General features: G+C 38.5%; 3 protein-coding genes across 6 annotated transcripts; all 3 read right to left on the reverse strand.

The window, feature by feature from the left end:
* Window positions 1-181: 181 nt before the first annotated feature.
* On the reverse strand, window positions 182-12540 carry LOC125480177 (aspartic proteinase PCS1-like). 3 transcript variants are annotated; one of them, XM_048590680.1, is made up of 2 exons: window positions 11857-12279; window positions 182-1083 (listed from the first exon to the last, which is right to left on the reverse strand). In XM_048590680.1, the coding sequence occupies exons 1-2, from the start codon at window positions 12255-12257 to the stop codon at window positions 411-413; spliced, it is 1074 nt and encodes a 357-aa protein (XP_048446637.1). In that variant the 5' UTR covers window positions 12258-12279; the 3' UTR covers window positions 182-410. The 3 variants fall into 3 exon arrangements, with proteins under 3 accessions (XP_048446637.1, XP_048446636.1, XP_048446635.1); XM_048590679.1 differs by having other exon boundaries at window positions 182-1054; window positions 11828-12279; XM_048590678.1 differs by lacking the exon at window positions 182-1083 and having other exon boundaries at window positions 11035-12540.
* On the reverse strand, window positions 5382-8621 carry LOC103935588 (E3 ubiquitin-protein ligase SDIR1). Of its 2 annotated transcripts, none has more exons than XM_009345359.2 (9): window positions 8431-8621; window positions 7837-7977; window positions 7445-7499; window positions 7305-7357; window positions 6971-7199; window positions 6703-6817; window positions 6495-6540; window positions 6176-6301; window positions 5382-5845 (listed from the first exon to the last, which is right to left on the reverse strand). In XM_009345359.2, the coding sequence occupies exons 2-9, from the start codon at window positions 7912-7914 to the stop codon at window positions 5729-5731; spliced, it is 819 nt and encodes a 272-aa protein (XP_009343634.1). In that variant the 5' UTR covers window positions 7915-7977; window positions 8431-8621; the 3' UTR covers window positions 5382-5728. The 2 variants fall into 2 exon arrangements, with proteins under 2 accessions (XP_009343634.1, XP_048446638.1); XM_048590681.1 differs by lacking the exon at window positions 8431-8621 and adding an exon at window positions 8070-8141.
* Window positions 12541-23183: 10643 nt separating the features above from the next.
* On the reverse strand, window positions 23184-25422 carry LOC103935623 (probable E3 ubiquitin-protein ligase RHC2A). The gene has a single exon (XM_009345416.3). It carries the CDS (start codon window positions 24698-24700, stop codon window positions 23486-23488), a length of 1215 nt encoding a protein of 404 aa, XP_009343691.2. The 5' UTR covers window positions 24701-25422; the 3' UTR covers window positions 23184-23485.
* Between the last annotated feature and the right edge of the window lie 132 nt (window positions 25423-25554).

A 25554-nucleotide genomic window follows, 5' to 3' on the forward strand; every position in this document is an offset into this window, starting at 1 on the left:
ACAAAAATTTAAAATTAAAATTACTAAAATAGTAAAATTAAACTATTCGAAAACCAAAAACAGTACCCCCCTAATTTTTGGTAATTATCCAAATTATCCACATATGACCACATAATATCTGAACAAAATGGGCCACCTATCCAGTACCAACACCATGTTGGCCCCATCATGGTCCATTCTATGAGAAAAACTTACGTAGGATAGTATTCTAAACTAATAACACAAGGTACAAACTGCAACAATATTTAAACCAATAATGCAACAACAAATTTTAATTATTTTTTGTTATGCTGCGTTATTAATTTGAGATATCTTTACAATAACATGGTCAAAGTGTAAGTTATTTTCCAGAAATAGACCCCACCAAAGATTTGCCAGCTCAGACCCAGCAGAGGGTCCCACTTAAGCACCTAGAGACCAAGCTTTTGACTTGCAAGTTCACACCTAACCTCAGCCACTCCCACCCTAGAATTTTCCAAATCAAACTCCATCCACACGTTCTGCTGATGATAGTGACCAATCACAAACGCCTGTATGCCCAGCAAGTCAGAGTTCCCATATGTGAAGCAATACACCTGATTCCCGCCTCTCACCATTCCCGGCACCCGATACAGCAGCCTTTCCCCCGATACGCTCATCTCGGCCCCCCGAAACATCAGTGTTACTATCGGCAACGCGGGTAGACTCGGCCGGTTCGTCGGGACTTGGAAACACAAATCCATCGCTCCTTGGAACACAAAATTCGGATCGTTCAAAAGGTTAAGCACCGGTTTTGTCTGCTGAGTGAATTCCTTTTTCAGCGCCGTGTAAACCGGACCGAGTAGGAACGTGAACTGGGTTCCCGAGTCGACCATTGTTTGACCTGCCCCGGAATGGTCCGGTACGAAAACGGACTTCGGGAGCAGTAACACCTTCCCTCCAACCCGGATCCCCTCCAGCTGGACCGTGTACGCTACCCGGTCGAAGTACGGCAATGGGGTTGAAATATGAACCAGTGGGGTGTAATTTAACGGTTTGAGCCAATCGAACTTCGCTTCCCCGAAAAGCAAAACACCAGACGAGTCGCGACCCGATATGCAGTAGGAAAATTTCGGCTAGTCTTTTGTCGAATTAGTATACATTCTCATCTCTACCTAGAACGAGGTCTTTTGGAAGCTCATTGGCTTCGGGTTTTATGGGAACTCCGAAGTAAAGTGAGTAGCGCACGAGAGCACTCCCAGGATGGGTGACCTATTGGGAAGTTCTCGTGTGAGTTCCCAGAAACAAAACCGTGAAGGCGTGGTCGGGACCCAAAGCGGACAATATCATGCTACGATGGTGGAGCAGGCCTAGGAAGTGATCCGTCTCGCGTCGGGATGTGACACATATATCATCTCCAACCGAAGGGGCTCAACATAGTCTACTCAATAATTATTAGTTTTAAGTTTATACTTTAAATTTACTGGTTAATTTAATCAAACTACCATAAAATGTTTTCCAATCTAAACATTAAATTTGAACTAATTATTACAGCAGATGAGCTGAACCACAAAAGGGGTTAGGAGGTGGCTACACTTGGTCACCTTGATGCTCAGTTGATTAGCTCTATTGAATTATAGTATAGTCATTTCATTAGAGATAAATTTTTTAACACATTAATCATTTTTAACTTTTGAATCTTTAGTCATCTCCATTGAAGACGTTCTAACCAACATTGTTGATTATCCTTTCTAATCTAAGCACGCGAATTATTTACCAAAATTGCAATTATCAGCAATTGGCATGGCTTTGGTTGATGCGCTGGCAGAAGAAGTAGAACATTCTGGAGTGGAGCTGTGTCTAGTCAACGGTCACATCACGGACACGTCGAACGACATGATAAGCTCTGTGGATCCCCATCCCTGGAATTTAATCGAAACATAAGTTAATCAACAGGTGGCACCCTGTCAACAAATAATCATCCAAAACACTCTCTGCCATTTTGGACCATTGCTCACGTGGAGCTTCCTTTAGGACCCCACGATCACGAGAGATTTTTTAACATGATCGGCATATAAGATGGTACATTATGTGTTATTATACAAATATTAGAATATGTGTGTTAAAAAGTTAATAACTTAAAAAATAAAACTTCCCACCACTTACATAAAAATACGTGATATATCATCTGTGTTCCCATCGCAATAAAAAAATTTCTCTACAATCACGCGGAAACTGAACTCCTACGTGGGTCCCTGTCGTTGCATGCTTCATGCAGCGTCCACGTCATCAATGTTCGAGATTTTCATGTGAACTCAAAAGGACGGGCTTTTCGGGGCGAAATATGTGTAAAAGGGCCGGCCTTTTAGTTTTTAACTGGAGCCCAATGGCTATTAATGGGCCAGTGGTCATGTTTTATTTGTACGCTATTTTGTATGACCTTTGAAAAATTAAAGAAATTGACGCACCATTTTGTGTAGGTTTTGGGCTTTTTCATTCTACGCATAGTGTGGACTCAAATGCTCTATTTGTGTTCATTTTCGATATATTATAGTCGATATATATCTAATTGATATTTTTCTTTACTGATAAGTTTATGTTTAGTTTTATAGATGACAAGTTTAATATCAATTATTCATAGCGTAAATAAATCATATAGCTTGTTCTTTATGTTTTTTGAAAAATGATAGCATTAGTGTGTTAAATAATGTAGAGGGAATGGTGTGGATTCGCTTAAAATCTAATGATTGATTTTTATTATTATTTTTTTATATTATCTATTAGAGAAATGATTTCACACATATTAATCCACCTATTGAAAATTCTTGATTTCCCTAACTAAATGTTTGGATAAGATAAATAAACTTGAAAATTTAATAAAAGTCAGAATTTATGAATTGACATACACCAATTCCTTTATTTGGATTCATAAACATAGAATTTAGAATTTTCGCATGGACAAAGAACTTGGAATTTAGGACCACCAATTCCCAAGTTTAAATTCCATGTAAACATGTGTCATTTCTAAATTTCTACCCGTGAGAGTTTAAAATAACGAATTATGTATTCAAATTCTGTTATTTTTTTTATGTTAATCAAACAAAGAAATTCACAAATCCTAAAAATAAAATTCCGTCGTTTCAATTCGGTCATTTTAAAATTATTCAGTAATCTTAAATTTTCTTTATTACTGGTAAATCTGATATCGTGCACTACACGTGCGTGTGGGATTTCATTATCATAAAAACATCGAAGTATAAAAGCGCCAAGTTTCTGCGTAGAGCACAATCTACACCAAAACGCCCATGGCCACCGAAGCTCCCGACTATACCACCCGACTACACCAAAACGACGGGAATTGACTATAATGCCGTGGCTGATTGTGTTTATTTGTTGTTGGTTTTGTGACAGTATTTTCTGGTTAAGTTGACTATAATGCCGCTCGTTGATGGTATTGACTATGATGCCGTGGCTTGGGATATTGCCGTGAAAACCATGAAGGTCGAAAAATACGCTTATCTTCAAGGAAATTTTGGAAGTGTTAAAAGTGTCCTGTTACATGTTTTCTCTTTTGTTGGTTGCATCAGGTTGGGGAGATTGCTAAGATCACTTGCAAGCCGGAACATGCCTATGGTCGTGCGGGTTCTCCACCAGATATTCCACCAGAGTAATGTCTGTGAAGCCAAAAATAATCAATAGGCGACGCGTGGATTTTTAGATGAAAAAGACAAAATTACTCTCGAGGCACACCAAGTTTCCTACGCGCGAGCAACGGGCAAGCATCCCTCAACCAAGCCAAAAGTGTCCAAAATAGGTAACAAATTCAAAATTATTTCATCTATCCTCATCTTATATTCCCTACAAGGTATTTACTCCATAACCTTCAAAACATTCTATATAAATTGAGTTAATTGGCCAATTAATGGATTCATTACCTAATTAATCCATTAATTGCCAAATAACTCACCCATTACACCCCAAAAAACACCCAAAGGCCGGCCACTATCTCCCAAAGAGGGCCGGCCATGCTCTATAAATTGGACCCCATTTTCTCTAAAAAGCTAAGTTACACACTCTTGTAAAACTCCCAAAACTCTCCAAGCACTTTTCTCTCTAAATTCTAACTTTAGCATCGGAGGTTCTTCGGCCAAAGCCCCCCCCCCCCCCCCCCAAAAATTCATCGTGGGAGTGTGAGGCTTTTGACCTTGACCAAAGATGTTGATTGTTTTGTAGGTGCAATTTTGTCAAAGAAGGAGAATGCAAAAATTTGCATTCACAATGTCATTGTTCTATTTTTATGTCGAAATTGTTTTTAATGGACACTAGGAAATTAGGAATGCTAGTACTTCTGTTAACTTAAAGATATATTTACGCATCGATGTACCAAAACAGCACTGTCCAGACTTAATTCTTCCCCAAACATGGATGGTATACGCTTATTGGCAACTATTACATCTTAGTTTATGATATAAGAGTTATTTGGTTGGTGATCTTTGATATCCTAACTTTAAACCTAGATATATGTTGAATAGATGTAAAATTTCCGGATGCATGCTGGAAAGAAAAGTACATAAACTCCGGGGGGCAAGACTTCGCCAGGAAGCCTTCACACGCGAGTACATGCCAATTTGTGCATCGAGTATTCTGGTTTATGGTTGCATCCAAGTGCTTGTAACAGTCTGCTTCGATTTGCTTCGTCAATTAACTCGATTTTCTTGTCACAAATGGTCTCTTTACAATGTCCTTGGAACTAATGCATTGTATGTTACAAATGAATCCTGCAGTGCAACCCTTGTATTTGAGGTGGAGTTGGTTGCTTGCAATCCGCGGAAGGGATTAAGTTTGCGTAGTGCTTCAGAGGAAAGGGCTAGGGTAGAGTAAGCTATCCACTTTCATCTTCTCCGCGACTTATATTCCAGAGATATACTGCGAGTCTTACCATCATCTTTACACTTTTTGTTGCTTCCGTCGAGATCTACCAACTTTTTCATCAACGGTAGGTTTGATTGAATTTTTCATTGTTACTCACAACAGAGAGCTGAAGAAACAGAGGGAGTTAGCTGCTGCAAACAAAGAGGAAGAGAAGAAGAAGAGAGAAGAGGCGAAAGCTGCGGCTGCCGCTCGTATTCAACCCAAGTTGGATGCCAAGAAGGGCGGAGGAAAGGGAAAAGGAAAAGCAAAATAGCACCTAGTCGCAGACTCGCATGTTTGAACGAGGTTGATCCTTCTAATCAAGTAGATTCAATAAATTACTTTAGTTCGTGAGTCCGACTGAACAAACGATGACCCTTTTCCCTAGTTTAGTGTGTGCTATAAATTTGAGCCAAACATGTTTTGGATCAATAAATCAGCCCCGGTCGGTTCACCGAGGGACGCATGTTAGACTGGAAACTTCGATTGTTGTCCAAGTAAGGCACACTAACTTCAACAACGTCCCTCGCAACGAGTTTGCCCAAAGGCAGAAAACTTTTGGAGTGCTATTCAAAATATACACAACTTGGTTGTTTTGAAGGCATAATATTCAGCCATTCCAATGCCTATATATCAAGATAATTACAGCAATGCCAATGCTGGGCATAATCTTTGAATCGGATCCATCATGTGCCTAGATTTGGATCCTCCTGATCAAGAAGTGTGGGCCATTGGATTACAAATAAGGGGGTCCCTTTAAAATTATAATAATTATAGCCGTTGGATTTTCATCCAACGGTCCACACTCCTTGGTCAGGAGGATCCTCACCTTGGGCTCAAGAGAAGATCCAAATCCCAACTATGCAGGTGGGTACCCTCCTTGTCCATTTTCATGCAACCCTGATCCTGCTCGGAATTTACACACCGGGCAGGTTCCCTGCTGCTTCAGCCATGGATCAATGCAACTAGCATGGAACTGCAGCAAAGCAACAGCGAAAAAACACGATAATAAAAAAAAGGCTCCTCGAGTCCAATTAGCTAGAGATCAACTCTTCGGATGATGCGTTTTCGGTTGACAATTTACGTTAGTGTCGCAGAGTGTCTGGTTAGGGAATGTGTGTGCATGTGTGAGTGTGTGCTGGGTCGAGAGGAACTAGATGCATTTTGTAGTTGGAATCAATCACACATTTCGACTCAGCATCACAAGAATTTCTTTGCAAACATTTTAGTGTAGCAAAAACTCCCTAAAACTCACAACTGAAAATTACAGGAAGATGGAAAAAAATGTCTGAAAAGAGAACCGAACCTGATGCAAGCACGGAAGGCTGCGGATTAGTTCTCCCACAGTAACTTGCTCCAGGCAAACGCTACAAGTCAGTTCATCTTCCATTGCTTTTGTGCTGCCAACAGTATCGACAGTTTCTTGCTTCTTCTGCAAAATAGATTAGAAATATATGACGGTACAGAATAAATGCAATGCTATCATATCATATGAGATAATAATGTAGCGCAAGTTTCTTCTGTCTGTACTCATACAAATTGAAATGCAGGAACATCTTTACTTTTGAAGGGTTGCAAAAGGGTGAAAAATACAAAAGGAAACAGGGACAATATATAGCCAATACCTCAGAAGGTACTGAAGATGAAGCTTGTTGCATCGACGAAGCGCCACTGCATACAAAACAAAACTATTATAAAACAAACGTATTCAAAATGCAAAGGCTAAACAACTATGATTCAATTCTTTTTTCATTTGCCCCTAAAATCTGTCAACTCTGTTGGTCTATCTCAGTCACTCAACAAAAATAAAAAATAAACAAATAGAGAACTTACTTTTGAGGACCCACAGCCTTGTATTTATGGACTGGAAGAGCATTTATCTCTTCCTCACTCATAGAAGAAGCTGCTGGAACATTATCGGAATCCAGAGCTCGCAAAGTTTCGTAATCTGGTATGCAACAGAAGAGTATTTAGCATAAAAGTAAAGGCATGTAAACAACGTTAAGAGAAAAATCTATGGTTTGGCTAATTAAAAATATTGATAGCCATGTATTGGGTTTCAAGATATAAAAATCATTTTAGACGGGATATAACTACCAACCTAGGTCATCAAATTCCCGGTCAAGAAGTGCAAGCTGAAGTCTGAGGCCTTGAAGGCGCCCTCTTGTTGCTAAGCTAATTGATGGTGGCATACGCAACCGCAATTCAGTATGGCCAAGAAGGCCACTGGCTGACGCTGCATGAGCCTGTGCTTGAGCTTGAAGTTGTTGACAGGTTGCATACATCCTTAATGTTGTAGCCATCAAAAAGACACCAAGAACTAGCCACAGCTACATGCACAAGGATGTTTAAATTTCTCATATAACAATCTAACGAACAGCAACCTTGACCAGTAAAAGTAGCAAAACAATTTACACATGCTAGAAAGACAATACCAGAAAATTCGGTGACATCTGGTGTGAGTTCAGTATCATGAACAGCAAGAGAACTGGCAATTTGCCAACATATAAACAAAAATTAGAACCAACTAACATAATTACAAGACTAAAAAGACAAAGGATAGGATTATAAGTACCTGTGACAAGAAAAGCAAGTGAGTTGGAATTGACAGAGCGTGGTGGATGAACACGCTGATACAAAACAGCCAATATCAATACAAATTACACTAATAACTTTGCCCCTTGTTTCCCTAGATAATTTACACAGACACTCGCCATAAATTAAACCCCATAACTCACTCTCCGCCCTTGCTCTCAAGGGGGGGAGAAGGTGAAATTAGGCCCAAAGGGGATTAGCAACTGCGAAAAACAGCTCAAATTGCATACACACTGGCCATCGATTAAACCATGAAACTGAAACCTCCACCCTTATTCTTAAGGAATAAGGTAAAATTAGAGCCAAATGCAATAGAAACTAACAACTATAGCCAAGACCATATACAAAACTTGTGAAAGACAAGAAATGTACCATTGCACGCCGCCCTGGTATGAATTCCGGGAACCCACTTTCGATATCCGCTCTGGTGCCCCGGAACACAAAACTCATGATTGTTGAGTTCAAAAGCCCTCTGCTGAAACTATGAACTCACTGACTTTCCAGTTCACTGAACTGAAACACGCAAAAAAAATATGTAAACATACATTCAGTAATGCTCTTAATTCAAAAACAAAAAGAAGCTAGTTTGATGCAAAAAACCTAACTCAAGATTCCCAATTGACTTGCAGTAAAAACTCACGACTGAAACAACTAAGATCCAATTAACTTCAAATTCCTGATAAAAAAATCACATATCAACAAAACCCTAATCCGCAAATCACAAATCAACAAATCCCTAATCCCCAAATCACATTCCCTAAACTATACAATTAACAAAAAAAAAAAAAAAAAAAATCTTTTAAGAAAGAAGAAAAAAACAGTAATTCAGGTCGCAATTGATTGCTGTGAGAGATTAAGAATTACAGAGGCAGATTGGACGAAGCCTTTCATAATTTATGATCAAGAAAATTAAAACGATCAGAGATTACGAGGAGACTGAGAAATGCGAGGAGATTAAAGACTTGCCGGGAAGAAACGACTTTGGATTGTTCAGATTACAAGAACCGGCGGCGTTTCACGAAAACGCCATGCAAACGTTTCTTCGGTGGAAGAAAGGGAGCGAGTTGGAGCGTGCAGAGATTTGAGTCGACTCGGACGCGTTTTGCCTCGTGTACTCTGTTTGGTTAGTCTGATAAAGCTTATTGTTTTGTCTGTCGGACTGTTTGGTTAGTCTAATAAAGAGATTAGTTCAATTACTGTTTCGTCACGACGCCGTTTGTACTCTGTTTTTCCACTTGGAACCTGGGCTGGGCTGTTACGTCAAGTACTACAATATAATCGAATGAAAATAAATTTAAACTTTTAATATAGTGTCATTACACTTGGAATGTGTTTATTGCGTCGAATTATTTCGGACTAAACTAACTTTAAGAATCAAGCTGGATTGGTTTAACATGGACTAAGTAGTATAAAGATACTCAAATATTTGATGCAGTATCATACTAAATGACGGATTAAATTATTTTAGGGTTAAAATACTTTTTTTGTCATTTTAAACTCATTTTATTAATATTTTGTTATTATTAATACACACTTTTTGTATTTGACTCTCTCCCCATTCCCTCCACTTTTCTTCTCTGGTTTGCATTTTGTACATCTCAAGCCCAGATTTTCTCCCACTAATAATCAAAACCATAAACTTTCTCTTATTTTCATTTGCTTTCTCTTCAATTAAAACCCATATTTCTCTTCTTTTAATTTATTTTCTCTCCAGATCAAACCCAGAAAAATCCCAATTTTTTTTTCAATTTGTAGAGGCTCGGATCGTCGGATTTGCAATTGATTTCTATTGATCTCTGCCAATCAATGACAAACTTGCGGACGCATCTTCCCGGCGGAGTGCTTAACGGCCTTGAGAAGGACGCGACGGTCGGAGAAGAAAAGCTTAATGGCGATGGGTTGGAGATATGTGGAAGACGACAGAGGAAGTTGAAGCCTCAGCATGATGATGATGCAAAGCGTTGGTCTTTGCAATCCCATCCTTTTTGCCCCGGCCTCGCTAAGCCTAACTAGTGAAGAGTTTAGTCGGAACGAGTCCGAGGTAGTCCTATTAAACTCAGTCCTGACTTGCAACAAACACGAATTAATATTCTTAGCTATGCCAGTCTAGTCTAATGAGGCTTAGTGAGTGCAAATATACACGTTTTTGGTGTACTGGGTCGTGTTCCAGCACACTAAAAAATATCTCTCTTTCAAGATTCCACAATTAGTATCTTGTCTTAAGCACATCATTCTTTCTGATCTGTTGGAGATTCATTTTGTCCTTATATTTGTTTTACACTTATGTTACACGGTGGTTATTCCTATTTAGAGATTCTACTGACGATGCTCTTAGTAATACAATTTAATAGTAATCATTTCATTGGTAAGTAAAAAGATTTCAAGTCTTATTTTCGAGAATAGTGAGTTCTCAACTAATTTATTCCATTATCTTCATACGTAGATATATCATTGTATATAAAAAGAAAATAATAAGTAATTAGGTTGTTTATTAGGGAGAGCAAGTTCAATGTAATAGGTTCATCATCACGTGCCGTTTCAATCCAATAACATATTATATAAAAATCTAACTTACACATAATATGATATTATTAGATCTGGACGCCACGACAAAGGCAATCACGTTCCATGTAAGTCTTCATATAGAATTGCCATTGCATAATTACAAAACCACAATTCAGCCAAAGAAATTGAAGTGCGAAAATTGATGTATGCTTCTATACTACAAATCAAATCAGCTAATGTTTTACATTGGGGCACTCAAAGTTGGAAGGCAAATTGTGCAATTCCATGAATCCTGATAGATCAGCATCTTTGTGCAGGCGTGAAATTTTTTTAAATTAACTGTTAACTCGACACGAAACGATACAAAAATAATAAATTTGAATTAATTTTTTAATTAGTCATGTCATTATCAGATCACACGTTAAAATAATAGATATTATATGTAAATGACACAAACACGATCTATTTGCCAAGTCTAACATTAGGCATGATAATTTCAAGTATAGCCTATTAAGCTGACACAAAAAGATAAACCGTTAACAAGTCAGTCGTTACAGAATCATCTCTTAAGAATCCATAAGGATATCGAATTTGACACGACATAATTCGTTAAGATAATAAATATGACATGAAAACGAAACAACATAACCCACTTGTCTAATCTACCCTTCATCATCCACCTGGGTCCCACAGACTATCCAAAATCACCATTGGAGTTGGAATCTTGGGAAATGGACACTGCACCCTCCTGCCGTCACTAAAAAAAAACTCAATTACCCCAACTGAGATTCAGAGAATCTCACAGTTAACAAAAATTTAAAATTAAAATTACTAAAATAGTAAAATTAAACTATTCGAAAACCAAAAACAGTACCCCACCCTAATTTTTGGTAATTACTCAAATTATCCACATATGACCACATAATATCTGAACAAAATGGGCCACCTATCCAGTACCAACACCATGTTGGCCCCATCATGGTCCATTCTATGAGAAAGACTTCCCTACGTCTAGTATTCTAAACTAATAACGTAAGGTACAAACTGCAACAGTATTTAAACCAATAGCACAATAACAACTATTTTTTTGTTATAATGCGTTATTAATTTGAGATACATTTACAATAACATAGTCGAAGTGTAAGTTATTCTCCGAAAATAGACCCCACCAAAGATTTGCCAGCTCAGACCCAGCAGGGGTCCCACTTAAGCACCTAGAGACCAAGCTTTTGACTTGCAAGTTCACACCTAACCTCAGCCACTCCCACCCTAGAATTTTCCAAATCAAACTCCATCCACACGTTCTGCTGATGATAGTGACCAATCACAGACGCCTGTATGCCCAGCAAGTCAGAGTTCCCATATGTGAAGCAATACACCTGATTCCCGCCCCTCACCATTCCCGGCACCCGATACAGCAGCCTTTCCCCCGATACGCTCATCTCGGCCCCCCGAAACATCAGTGTTATTGTCGGCAACGCGGGCAGACTCGGCCGGTTCGTCGGGACTTGGAAACACAAATCCATCGCTCCTTGGAACACAAAATTCGGGTCGTTCAAAAGGTTAAGCACCGGTTTGGTCTGCTGAGTGAATTCCTTTTTCAGCGCGGTGTAAACCGGACCGAGTAGGAACGTGAACTGGGTTCCCGAGTCGACCATTGTTTGACCTGCCCCGGAATGGTCCGGTACGAAAACGGACTTCGGGAGCAGTAACACCTTCCCTCCAACCCGGATCCCCTCCAGCTGGACCGTGTACGCTACCCGGTCGAAGTACGGCAATGGGGTTGAAATATGAACCAGTGGGGTGTAATTTAACGGTTTGAGCCAATCGAACTTCGCTTCCCCGAAAAGCAAAACACCAGACGAGTCGCGACCCGATATGCAGTAGGAAAATTTCGGAAATCCCATCTGTGTAACAAAGGATAATGAACCGCGGTTCATGCCCATTAACCCGGTTGTCTTGGAGTCCTCATCAGCGTTCGAACTGGACCCGGAATCCATGCAGCCGAATATGGTACCGGGTTGGGCGGACGACCCGAGATTGAAAGTTTCCCGTGCGAGGTTACCTTCGATGGAGGAGGCGTCGGCGTAGGAGAGAATGGAGTGGCAGAGCTTTTTCGGGTCGCAGGAAACGGGTATGGGGAAGTCGCGGGTTCGGTTCCGGCATACGGGGGAGGAGCAGGGGACTGGGTAGTAGGACTTGGAGGCGAGTGGGTTGAAGACAAGGTTGAAGTTGGGGGCTTTTTTGCAACGAAGCCACGAAAGCTCGCTGCCTGTGTCGAGGACCATGGTGACTTGCTGCGGCGGAGAGCCGACGGAGAGGGAGATTGTGAGGGTGACGTTGTGGTGGAAGGAGAGCTTGTTGGTGGATTTTGGGAGGGACCCCTGTGGGAGGGTCTGTGTTTTGAGGGGCAGGATTAGAGTTTCTGGTTTTGGTGCAGAGAAACAGAGGGTGGTGAGGAGTTGAAGAAGGAGGAGGGCGAGGAGAATGGGCATTGTTCTGCTGAAATTACGAATCGGGGAACTGAATTCGAACGGAATGTATGTTTTTTTTTTTTTTTTGTTGGAATTGGGATTTGAACGTGTTGGTGTTGCAGGGGAGTTTGAGAGAGAGTTTGCGGCGGGGTCTTTGTATTTGTTGTAGGTGTGCGTGTGAATGGGGCGAAAGGTCCGCGTGAGGAGACATTTTCCAACGTAGCCAGAATACGGGTAGAGTACACCGCATAGCATTATACACTGAAGCTTACTTAACAAAGAAAACTTTATTTCACTTATATAATAACATGTAATATATCATTCGTATTTCGGGCACACTTGGTAAATTTCTGCTTGCCAGTGTGTGTGAGTGTGGTGTCTTGTAGGTGCTCTCTCTCTCTCTCTCTCTCACAAAATTTGGTTTAAGATACTTATTACATGCAAATCTCATGATTATGTATTTCTACCAAATAAAAGTGAGATGGCTAAGAAAATAAAAGAGATGTTACGCAATCAAAAGTTTTGATTTTATTGCAATGGGTTTGTAATTAATCAAGTTCTTAAGAGCGCTAACTTTTGTAATATTAAACAATTAAGAGCATTTACTTATATAACCGATATTATATGTTAGGAGTTAAAATGGATGTTTTGTATTTTTAGTTAGGGTGTGCTATCTGCACACCTTATTTTACTTCTCACACACCTCTTGATAATTTATGTCTGCTGATCTTCTTCAATTCATCTGATCCGACGGCCGAAAATTAAAAAGATGTGTGAAAAGTAAAATGAGGTGTGTGGATATCATACCCCTTTAGTTATTACATTTTTGTTTCCACCTCCTCAAGAGCAGGATCCCGGCCAAGATAGAGCTCGAAGCCAACATATATTCACGTTAAAGGGAATATCATTCCTTTACTTACAATCTAATAATCTTTAAATGTACTACTTTTATTTATTTTTAGCTCTTCTCCGTCCGGTTTAGCTGCCTGAGATCAATAATGTATTTGGTAAGCTCTTCCAATATTCATCTCTAGAGCCGGTCAGATGCTTTCATTCATATTCCGTTTAAGCTCTCATAAAAATTTTATATTCAAACATCCCTCAAGCACATAATAGTTATACGATTGACAGCTTGGTTTTTGCTCTTCTACTTTCTTTTGCTTGGTAAACAATTTAAAGGTCGAATTATATTCTGTAAAATTAGACAGCTGCTGTTTTTTCATATGCTTTTCTATTTGCTTGTTGGTTACGAGACATGAATATATATATTAGTGGCTGGACTGTGCTTAATTCTTTTCTTTCTCGTTGATTAAGCTTCGAATCCAACAACCCAAAAAGAGGATTAAAATTGAAAATAATTATTCATCTATTACTACTCCATAACAATCTTGTTCGTAAATAAAGTTGCAAATCAAATCTCCTTGTGGAGAAAGCATCACCTCAATTATGCTCTGATTTCCTTCAATTTTTAGTGTAAATTGCACTATTTTTTTTTTTTACAAAGTATATTGCGCTAATTTTAGAATTTTATTTCCATGAGTCAATGATTTTTTTTTTTAATTTACATTTATTTTGTATTTTTTTACTGCTTTTTCAGAAATAGTACGATACTCATTATATTAGTGAGTGAATGAATACAAACACAGATAGAGTGTTTTATACAAACACAAATAGGGTGTTTTTTACATGGGTTCAATAACGACAGATGATCTCTCTAGCATTTTTTTTTTATATCTCTAGCATTAGTCGTTATTAATTTGAGTCTCGACCCTTTTTTTTTTTTTTTTAATACATCAGTATTTTTACACTAAGCGAAAGGGAAGTTCGGCTAAGCTACACAATGGGCAACCTAATTTGGTATCGAATTTGTATCCACGAGATTCAAACCTAAGACCACTCACTTCCAAATAAAGAGGAATACCACCAAACTGTAGTACTGAGTGGTGAAACTCGACTCTTAAACCTTATTAGTAGACAATTATTTGATTAACTATTAAACATGTATTTGTTTGGACCCAAAATATTAGACATGGTCCGAGTACAACTTTGAGTTTGGCCCAAAATGAAGACTGCCAATATCCACATCTATTCTTAATGTCTAGCTCAGGAAGAGATAGTCGAGTCCTAATTAGTATTTGATTCGTTAGGGATCAAGATTGGATCTGATTGAGTCCAAAAGTGAGTGAGATTGTTAAGGATTAGAATGAACAATGATAAGGTTCGTAATAACCGGCTAATCATTGAACAATCATAATGTTCGTAATATTCCGCTAATCATTGTTCATAGTTGATCAAGATCTATGATGAATTAAACATGAAAGAGGGCTAGATTCAAAGTCTTAAGTCTAGTAGGAGTGGCCGAGCTTTACGCAGATGTAAAGACATATCTCCAAAAATGATAGTTTTTATAATTTTAAATGGTGGAGATGAAATATAAATGAGAGAAAGGAGGGGCAGGACACCCGATCAGAAAGAAGGGAAAGAGAAAGTGACCAATGGGGAAAGAAGAAAGGATGGGAAAGGAGAGAGTGGAGGAGCACCGGATCACCCTTGACCCGGTTCCTCCCCTCAACCCAACCTGCATCTGCAACAATTTTCAACGGGTTTCCTGTCCATTTTCCCGGCGATTCACGGCCTACCCCCACTACCAAACACCTACCCAACCTTCCCTCATTCATTTCCATCCAAAACCCCACCTAGATTGACCCTGTTTGAGGAAGAACAGAACTTGTGGGTTCCGAAGGTGTCACGGAGGAGATTCGCCCATCATGAAAGCATTGTCAACCATTACCACCATCAAACCACTCACCTTGAACCTAGGAACAAAGCCCAAACAAGTTTAGGGGTGTCAGAGTTTGAATTGAGGTCGAATCAAAGCACACCCAAATCTAGGGTTTCGACGGGTTTTCATGAAATTAAGTTTTTTTCTGGCCAAATTGGCCTTGGTCGCAAGTATGAAAGTTGTTCCTCTCATCGAGATCTTTATTCTTGTCAAATTTAGAAATTTTTGGAGATGTTGGATCTTCCGACAAGTCGGGGCGGCACGTGGAGGAAAACCTGAGGTTCCTCGATGTGGAAAATCTGAATCTGCCATCCGTTTTCCAAAATTATAGCGTTTTAGTATAGTTTTACTAAAAGGTTCCTAATTGTGTTTAGGCACGTTGGCGGAAGTGATCACATCCTCGATAGTTCGAGCGGCTTTTGGGCAATGGAAAACTAGTGAGTAGACCCCTTCTTTACCTATATATTTTTATAAATATTACCTAGCATACATGGCATAGTTTGTGATTTGAATATGATTTATATTTTATGGATTTCTATATTATGATTTATTTAATTTACGTTTTAGGAAACGTTATAAACTATTGGTTTTACACCTAGAAAATGTTTAATACTATTGTTTTTATACCCTATGAAATATTATGGAATGTGATTTATGAGAATGATTTGAGTTGGATAGCTTTCACGGTTTTATATGATTTATGAAACGAGGGTTGAGCTTTTGAACCTCGATGTTTTGATACGATGTTTTGAGTTATGTTTTCAATAGTTACCTAGTGGTTTATCATACGGCACATCCGCACACCATGGGTATTGTTTATGGCCATAAGACACAGATGATGGAAGAGTGAGATATGATATATTATATATACCCCCAGCTTCACTGCCGAAAGAGGTATCAGACAACTTCACTAACTGAGGCTAGTGTTGGTGTGGATGTATGCTATTTTATACAGCTTCACCTACGGCTGATGGACAGGTTATTTAGCTTCACCTTCGGGTGATAGATAGGTTATTCAGCTTCACCTTCGAGTGATAGACAGGTACTGCCTTCGAGCGATTATGATACCCTTAGTTGATTACTTTACTGATAAGATTTACAGATTCGCCTTCGGGTGACGTTTTCAGCATTTTTAAGCATGGTTTTATACGTATCGATTTTACAAACATTTTTCATTCCATGCTAGGGTTTTCATAAAACCTACTATGTAGTATTATATATATATATATATATATATATATGTTTTCAAAACGGGGGGTTATTATGTTCAAAAAATAAAATGTTTTCCTATTATTAGTACTAATATTATAAACTTTGGTCCGCTCACCTTTTCTATTTTGCACCCCTTTCAGGATTTAGATTCGAGGCACATAATCGTGGCGTCAAGACTAGAACATAGATATTCTTGAGTCTTCTCAGTATAGGTATCATTTTTTTGTTCGTACCTTTTCATAATAATTCCTTCCATATTATTCTTAATAGTTGTATGCTCTGAACATGATTCTGCATCGGTTTATATATTTCTAATTAAATATTTTATCGGTATGCATGTTTTTAATGGCTTCATCACCCTCGGGTGTCGGCCAGCACGTGCCTACCCTGGTATTTGGGAGTATTGGGGTTAGGGCGTGTTAGCAGAGGTCAGGATGGTTTGGTGCCGAGGAAGTACAACACAGATAGGAAGCTACTACGGCATGTTGTAATAATGTGAAAATCATTCCTATAAATTGAAGAGGTTCTACAACATTTGTTGGACCTTCAACATAACACACATATCTGCCCTGCGCAATTTATTGCTTTATGCAAAACCCTCTCATCTTTGAGATAACACCGACATTCCTAACTTCGTCAAGCATATCTTCTAGTTTAGATAAACAACATTGTAGTTGAAAAACGACGACATCTTACAGTTTGGATAAATAACACTGGAACTGTATCGTCAGGTGATTGATATGTGCCTTACAGTTTGGATTAACAGCACTGCTCCAAGTTCGGTTGACTATCTATCCAAATTTGTCAACAAGGGATCTCTTAGTCCTTGTTGAAATGGGTCATCTTATTAGTCTCTCAGCGAGTGAGCTTTTACCAAGTTACATTGTTCGATACATTAAAGTCAACCCCATTTTATGATTGGATATTCACAAGTGCATTTAGATTTCGGCACTCCAACAACTGAACTACATTTATAATCAAGACATTTAACTCTTTTGAATATTTATGTCCATACATCCTGTTACCAATTCAATGCACTTATTTAACACCGATTCAATGCACTTATTTAACTCTTGAATATTTGTGTCCATACAGTCGAACCCATTTTTTTTTCTCAGCGAGTGAGGTTTTACCAGTTGGCACGTCACGTATTCAATCGAAAGACATAGTTAACTAATTAGTTATTCGACATACGCAACAAATAGGCTTAGTTGTTTTTAAGCTCAACAATATTATACTGCCACCGGCATTAACATTAATGTTGAAAATTTCGGCATACATGTAAACTCTTGACTTTGGTCTTGAAGGCAGCTACCGCAACTACTTGTATCAGTCCAAATGTCACTCAAAACCTTTTACTTTAATCAGAAATGCTTTATTGCATGCCAATCTTGACTTACCATATACCATGTTTTTCATTCAGTCAATGTAACTTCTATCATTTAGACCCTCGTCAATCATTGTCTTAATATTCAAATTTAGAATTTAAATGCAAACTATAACACGATAAATTATACTGTTAAATTGTTAATCTTGTTTCGTCTAAATTCAATTTGAGTCACTAATACTAGCAGTTTCATTCCGATTTATTCTTATGTTCTACAATCTTTGGTGGCAAAATGTTTTTCATTCTAGATAAATCTAGTTTCGCTCAAATGTAGAGTCTAAATAATCCAAAATTCTGTATTTATCGAGAATTGATCAATGATTGGAGTACCCAATTATCCACCAAATAAAGAGTGATAGCTCATGCACTCTAATCTCGTCTAAAAGCTTGAATACCACTTAACTAATTTGCTGGTTCGGACAAGGATAAAATCTTCAAATAAATTTGAAGCACACCTAATACCAAACAGATAGAGACTGAAATGGAATCGTGTGGGTTCTCTGATGAAATCACAAGATAGAGACTGAAATGGAATCGTGTGGGTTCTCTGATGAAATCACAATACCTAGGCATGCTTTGACAGGAGCAGTGACAAAACTAAATGTCTCACAAGAAAGATATAGCTGCGAGCCTGTGGTGATAATCTTTTAGACCTAATAGTTTGAAGGCTTTCAAGTTACATGCATATATATTAGGGAACTTTAACGAAAAGTTTCTGGTACTGTTCACTTTAACGAAAAACCACATTTTTACACTAAAAAGTCAATCCTAGTACTATTCACTTTATCATTTATTTTGTCTTTATTGTTAAAACTCAAAGTTTTCAAACCTTTTTCATTAGTTTTCCTTATATATTATCACTCAAGCACTCAAGCTTGCATGGCCAACCACATGTCCCTGAGTGCGTCCATTAGCTTGGTTACCCTAAGGGACCATCTGCATTGTCAATGCCAATAAAAGAGCCCTGACTTTCTAGGGTTTGAAGTTTTCTTGGTAGAATTAATGGCCAAAAACCAAACATTATTAGCATGCATGGACAAGTTGGTCTGGAAATATTTTAAAAGTCTCCGACGCCTTTATTCCCAGACAGTGGGACAAAGATTTGGCACACGTAATTGGTGGAAATTTTGGTATACAAAGTGAGAAAATTTTAGGGGAACTTCACTATGATCCAACTTTTCATTTCCCATAATTATCTTGCATGTTATGATGTTAAACTAGAAAACATGACGGTTTAATTTTTTACATGATATTGAACGTATAGCTACTGAATAACATGTATCCGACAAAAAATTAACTCTTTCCACAAAAATTAAATTTTAACATTTATATTATGAGGATACAAGCTTCTAGTATCCATTTTTTAAGAAAAAGAAGGTTAAGTCTACATATGTGAAAAATGCTTTTGATTATTCTACTGGATTTGATGTCACTAAAGATAGTAGTTTTATGATTGAATAATGATGATTAGCTTTAACAAGACCAGAGAGTTGGAGGAGATTGAAGTCAATATAACAAACAAATGAATCGGGTGTGCTTTCTCAATCAATCTCACAAACTCAAGGGACCGGAGAGGGAAGGTAAGTTGCATGCAAAGTTTTTATATACGTACGTGACGTGAGTTGGATTCTTTCAGAGACTCTGTTGTGCAAACGCGGTTTGACAATCGGCACCGACTTATTTTGTTCTTTCTCCAAGTTTTGTTACCCAGTCTCAGCTGTATGTTGTGTTGATAGTAAATCTTACGACAGAAAGTTAAAAAAAAATTTCATGGGTTTACTTTGCAATGTAAATTTTAGGGTGAAATCTCGAATATTTTTTATGACTTAGAATAGGTTGTCCAAGCTAAGTATAACGTCATCTCACTCATACGTGAATGGACGTATTAAAAGTGTGACTCCTACATCAGAATCTCTCTCATTATTTTTAATTAATTTTAAATTTAAACTTCTACTGAAAAATATTTCTCGGAACAAGATAAGAAGAAAAAAAAAGACAAACAAACAAAAACCTAGTCAATGACTGAAAGGTAAAGTAACATTTATTAAAAATATCTTCTTTTTTTTATTTTTCATTAAATCGCATCATCATGAAGTGTTGTGTTGCATGGCAGAAATAGTGTTACATAAATAATGAAAGTGTAGAGCGTTTGCCCACTATATATATTTTTATGGGGTTGTTGAAATTAGGTTAAAAATATTTGGCCCAACTTAAAATTAATTAAATACCCACATCAACCTGCATATAGCCACGACTTTGACAAAGTAATTAGCCCGACCATATGATCTCCACCGTCTTCAACCTACAGCTTTTAAATATTGCAGTGTGCCATGTATGTTTCATTTTTATTTTTTTCAAAAAAAAAGACTGGCTAGTGTCTTCGTTTTTCAGAAATTAGAAAGATTTGAAGATGCATTTTAGCCTCTTCATAATCATTATTGCTTGATTTACCAGTAACATAAATCGAATCCAAAATAAATTTGTGGAATGAACATTTTTGTTTCGTATAGCATGAAAATGAGATTCGAACTATGTCTTTAAATATTGAGAAAATAAATAATATAAAATTAAAAAGTCGTTTAATGGATTAGGTGGATTGAACTTTTTCGAGAGTAATGCTTGAGAAATCAAATTTTGTTAATTAAATTTTGTAAATCAAGTGATGTGAATGTTAATTATTAAATTATTATTTAAGAGTGATTAACATGTTTATTTTTATAGCCGGTATTGGGATGCACCAATAAATATTAAGGAAAACTAATGAAAAAAAACTTGAAAACTTTGAATTTTAACGACAATGACAAAATGAAGAGTAAAATGAATAATATCATAATTAATTTTTTAATATAAAAATATAATTTTCCGTTAAAGTAAATAATACCAAAAAATTTTCATCAAAGTTCTATAAATATTGCGAACTATTTTAGTTGTAACATGGAGCTCGATGGAACAGACTCAAATCCGTGTCTTGACTTGTCCCAATCAACCTTGCATAATATTGGAGGGTCACAAATCGAGAAAGGGTTGAGGGCAGATGGGCTAACCATCTACTTTTGGGGTATGAGAAAGGATAAAGGTTATGGGTCGACGTGGGCAATACTCTTGGGCCAATTTCTATAGCAGTAAAGAACAGATAAGTGAAGGCAAGATATTGGGAAAATTTGAACCTCTCAGGTATTCATGTGTTGAATAAAACAAAAGGTCCAACATCGATTATCTTACAAAACAAATTATAGTTCTACTTTTAATTGTGTTGAAGTCTTTTATATAAAAACCTCATGAGCAATTAAGTGTGGACAATATCGATACTATTAGTAGTGGACTGCGGTCTGTCTCTCTGAAATTTTAACATAGTGTTAGAGAGGGCTTTCAGATCTTGCCCAAATTATCGGGTTCACTTCCAAACATGACCGACGTAGCTCCACGTTTGGCCAACTCCAAAGTGGTCCGACGTGTTGAATAAAGCAAAGAGTCCCATGCCATCTTACATAACAAATCACAACTTATATCAAATGGTTCATCTTTTAATTGCATCGAGATCTTTTGCATAAAAACCTACACTTATTAATTGCACAGGTGATTAAGTGAGGACAATATCGATGCTATTAGGGTCACCATGACTTGTCTCTCTAGAACTTTAATATTTTTTTAATACATCGATATTTTGACACTAAGAGAGGGGGGAGTTCGGCTAAGCCACACAATATGCAACTTAATTTGGTATCGAATTCATTATCCACAATATTCGAGCCTAGGACCTCTCATTCAAAGTAAAAATAAATGCCACCAGTTGCATGGAACTTTTTATGTAACACTAATCTGTCTACTCCTATCTACAAAAAAAACATCTGGTAAAATTCATGGACTCTCTAACTCAAAATGTATGGTTCTAAATGTTTTCTTGGCATCTAGCTTTCATGTTGTGCGGTTCGTATTTTGCGTGAAAGAAAGAACTGAAACAAATCAATTAAATCAGATGAGGATCGAATCAAATCGTGTTCCAAATCCCTTCAAGATATTTACCGGTTTCGGTCGAGACACTGTTGGCACCAAAAAGGTACACCCGGCATGTTCTATGCTTTGCTTCTTCGCAACTCTAGACGACCATTTTGTGTATTGGCTTCGTAGTCAACTATGCTAGCAAGGTACTTGTCTAAATAGGGTTTGGCAACGTTCACATACGAACACTGTCAGAACCGTTTATTGATCTAATAATTCAAATGTATTCGCATGTCATATCCATTCGAATGCCGAAATTGCCCATCAAGAACTAGAAACTAGAGTGCATTGCATGAGAGATTTTCTTTCAAAACCAATGTATAATCTCATTGACATCGTCACTCTGTTAAATGTTATCGCATGTTCAAAACTTACTCTAACTATTCAACAAATATTTGTCATAAAACGTCATCGGTTACATGGTATTGCAATCATTCATGACATAACTTGAAGTGAGTTTACGCGATTGAAGGAGAGAGAGAGAGAGAGAGAGAGAGAAAGGAGGATGCATCTGTCGACATTTCTCCGACCCAAAAGAGAGGGGGTACAGAAAAGGCTGTAAACCCAGCTAGCCTAAACAGTAGAAAGATACCTTGTATTTCTAACTTGGATACTGAAAGCCTTGTCTTTTTTCCTCTGTCACTGTCCATTTGGAATTTATTGGCATCTGGCAAACGTACACTCAATTTTCGTGACTCATATGGATCACACACCAAATGGCAAATACAAGAAGAAAAAACAACAGTCCGATGTGAACTCGACAAAAGCATTATTTCGGAATGATTCGTTATTGTGATTCCAAGCAATTAGTTTCCTCTAAGCAATGCAAGAACTGTAGTGTGACATACATTTAGGGGTACAAACTAATTTCGACTCCAAATAATTCTGAAAACATTTCATCCGATTGGAATCCAAAATCGATAGTTTTAAAATTCAAAAAAATACAAAAATACAAGAAAGCAATTTGGATAGGAATTGAAATGCAATTAATAATTTGAATCCGATCTGAAATTTCAAAAGTTGCATCAATTTTGATACACACTTAATTATTGACTTGTTGACTTTGTACTTAAATATGTAACTATCTTTTTCAATTACAACTCTCTTAAATATATTACTCCCACAAAAGAATTGAGAACTATAAAATTTTATGGTTGCAGAGAGAGCCATGGGATGACATTTTTTTTTTCTTCTCTTGGTACAACTCCCATAATTTTGAAATGAAATAATCCAATTTCACAAATACCAAATTCGTCACGAGTATATGGAATTCAAATTTTCGATTCTGAAATTGAAATTGATATGCATTCACAAACCTTTTGAATTAGAAAAAGGGTGAATTATTGAACCGACAAGTCAGTACATTTAAATGATATATATATATATATATATTTTTTTTTAACAAACAATATTACACAAGTAGCTCCCGTGGCCCCAATTACTGCCTCTATTAGGCGACGACCACCTACACTAAAGGGGACTACTGCCTCTATTAGGTGACGAGAAACTTCATAAAGGGGAGGCGGGAAGTTTGACATTACAATGTACTAGCAATAATAAGGTTAAATTTACATTTAACGAGAATTGAATTTAGATCCTCTCATTATCGTATAAGCATAATTCCCCGGACAAAAAAAGCATATGGCATACACTTTCCACGTGTCACCATCTCACAATCCCGCTATTCACCTCCGTAGACCAAGTCCTCCGCCCCCTCGGCGTCGATGTCTCCGTCGGTTCCAATTCCATAAACCTCACTCTTCTACGACCCGTCGATGGTGGCGGCGTCGGCGTCCCCACCCTCATCTCCGAACCCGAACTCGAACTCGCCGACGACGACACACCCCCGCTGAAGCAGCCAAACAGATTCATGAAAAATCTCCTCAACCCACCGCTCTGTCTCCCTCTTCGTCCATTTCTTGACCACGAAATCCTCCTCGCAGCTCCGCCGCCGCTAAACCCGCCGTCCATCTCCGTATACACTACCGGCAGCTCTCTCTCAGCGCCTCTTCTCCCTCCGCTAAATCTCCCCACCGCGAATCCGCCCCCTGGCAGCCTCCAGATTGTCAGACCCGCGTTTTCGTCCTCCTCCTGACCTCGACCCTGACCCGTAGCGGGCGTCGAATCGGCCGGTAGCTCGTGCCTGCATACCGGACATGAATTCCGGAGCGCAAGCCACGGCTGTATACAATCGGAGTGGTATATATGCTTGCAGGGCATTTCCTGAGCTTCGGTGTTAACTTCGAACGGTTCTTTACAAACGGCGCAGTGATGCTCCGCCGTTATGTGAGCCTCATCGAGCTTGATCGTCGGCATTGACTCAATCGCCGACTTCGACGCCGGTCTCTGCTCGCATCGCCCCATTCCATTGATTTCGAACTGCGATAGCTGTTCGAGTAGGCGGTCGAACCCAGACCCGAGTAGAAATTCGGACATGGTTGTAGGCAAGGATCGGAGCCCAGAGCCGCTACCATCGTCGTAAAAGAGCTCATATCCGCGGCCTTCCTCGGTGGTGACGGCTCCTTCGGCCGTTGTTCCGCGGAGGACGATTACCGGATTGAACGGCGAGCGGTCACCGTTGTTTCGTCTAACTCTTCGGGGGGCGGACGGAACAGAAGCAGTATGATCCGGACGGGAAACCGAGCGGTTGTTGGCTCCAATCATGTACATCGCGGCAGCTGAAAACCTCCTGCCGCGGCGCGAGTCCACGTTTCCGGAGGTGGTCGGGTTGTCTATCTCCTCAACAAAGCCACTCTCGCAGTCCGAGCACACCACTGAGGAGGATAGGGCGGAGGCGGTGGAGATTTCGGCGTCGTTGAAAACCCTAACGAAGCGCCTGCAACTGTAGCACCAGTAAGACGGAGTCGCCGCGGACATGCAGAGAATTAATCAACGCTCCCTCAATCGGAAAACAAAACTCCGCCGTTGAAAGTCGGAATCGGAACGAAATTCGATCCGAGAAAATGCGAATCTTCCCAATCGTAAATTATTGTTTGGGAGACGGGAAAATGGACAAAAACCCCGAGAGAAAGTTTTGTAAAGGTTTCTTTTTTTGGGGAAGGTCAAATTTGATATTTTGCGTGTTGAGAAAACGAAGACAGAAAGATTTATGGAGGTAGTAACGGCAAAACCGCGCGGTGAGAACTCTCGCAAGTTACTGACACGTAACGACGTTTAGTCAGCGTTAGATATCAGTCGGTCGAATTTTGGAGGAGACGGCGCATTTCGAGGATGAAACGGAACGGAGTTTCAGAAGCCGCGGGAATAGAGGCCTGCGCCGAGCCGGCACGAAATCTATAGGCTTGAAAGCTTCACATTGTTCTAAACAGTAAACTGGCTGACGTGGGGAGACTTTTCTTAACTGGGATTTTTTTTTAAATTTATTTTTCTATTGTTATTCTATTTATGGGGAAAAGGAGTTTTTTCAGTTTTTTTTTTAGGTTGAAAAGTGTAATTTCAGTTGGAGTACACAGAATAGAGTTAGGTAAATTGAAATGTGTTAAATTTCTCTTGTAAGATCCATTTGTTACTCATTTTGTAATTTCTCTTATAAGATCATTTACATGCATTTGAATTTGGGTTTGAGAGTGTACTTGTGGCAGATACTATCCATTTAAATAGTAAATTGTGAACAATTACTGTCATAACAGTTATAATTCACCAAATTATTTTAATAGTTGAGGTTAATTTAGAATATGTTGATATGATTATGCTACTCTGCATCCATTTTT

This window comes from the organism of the source record quoted next, unplaced genomic scaffold (genome assembly GCF_019419815.1).
Source record: "Pyrus x bretschneideri cultivar Hongxiangsu unplaced genomic scaffold, Pyrus_bretschneideri_v1 Contig32, whole genome shotgun sequence".
NCBI lineage: Eukaryota > Viridiplantae > Streptophyta > Magnoliopsida > Rosales > Rosaceae > Pyrus > Pyrus x bretschneideri.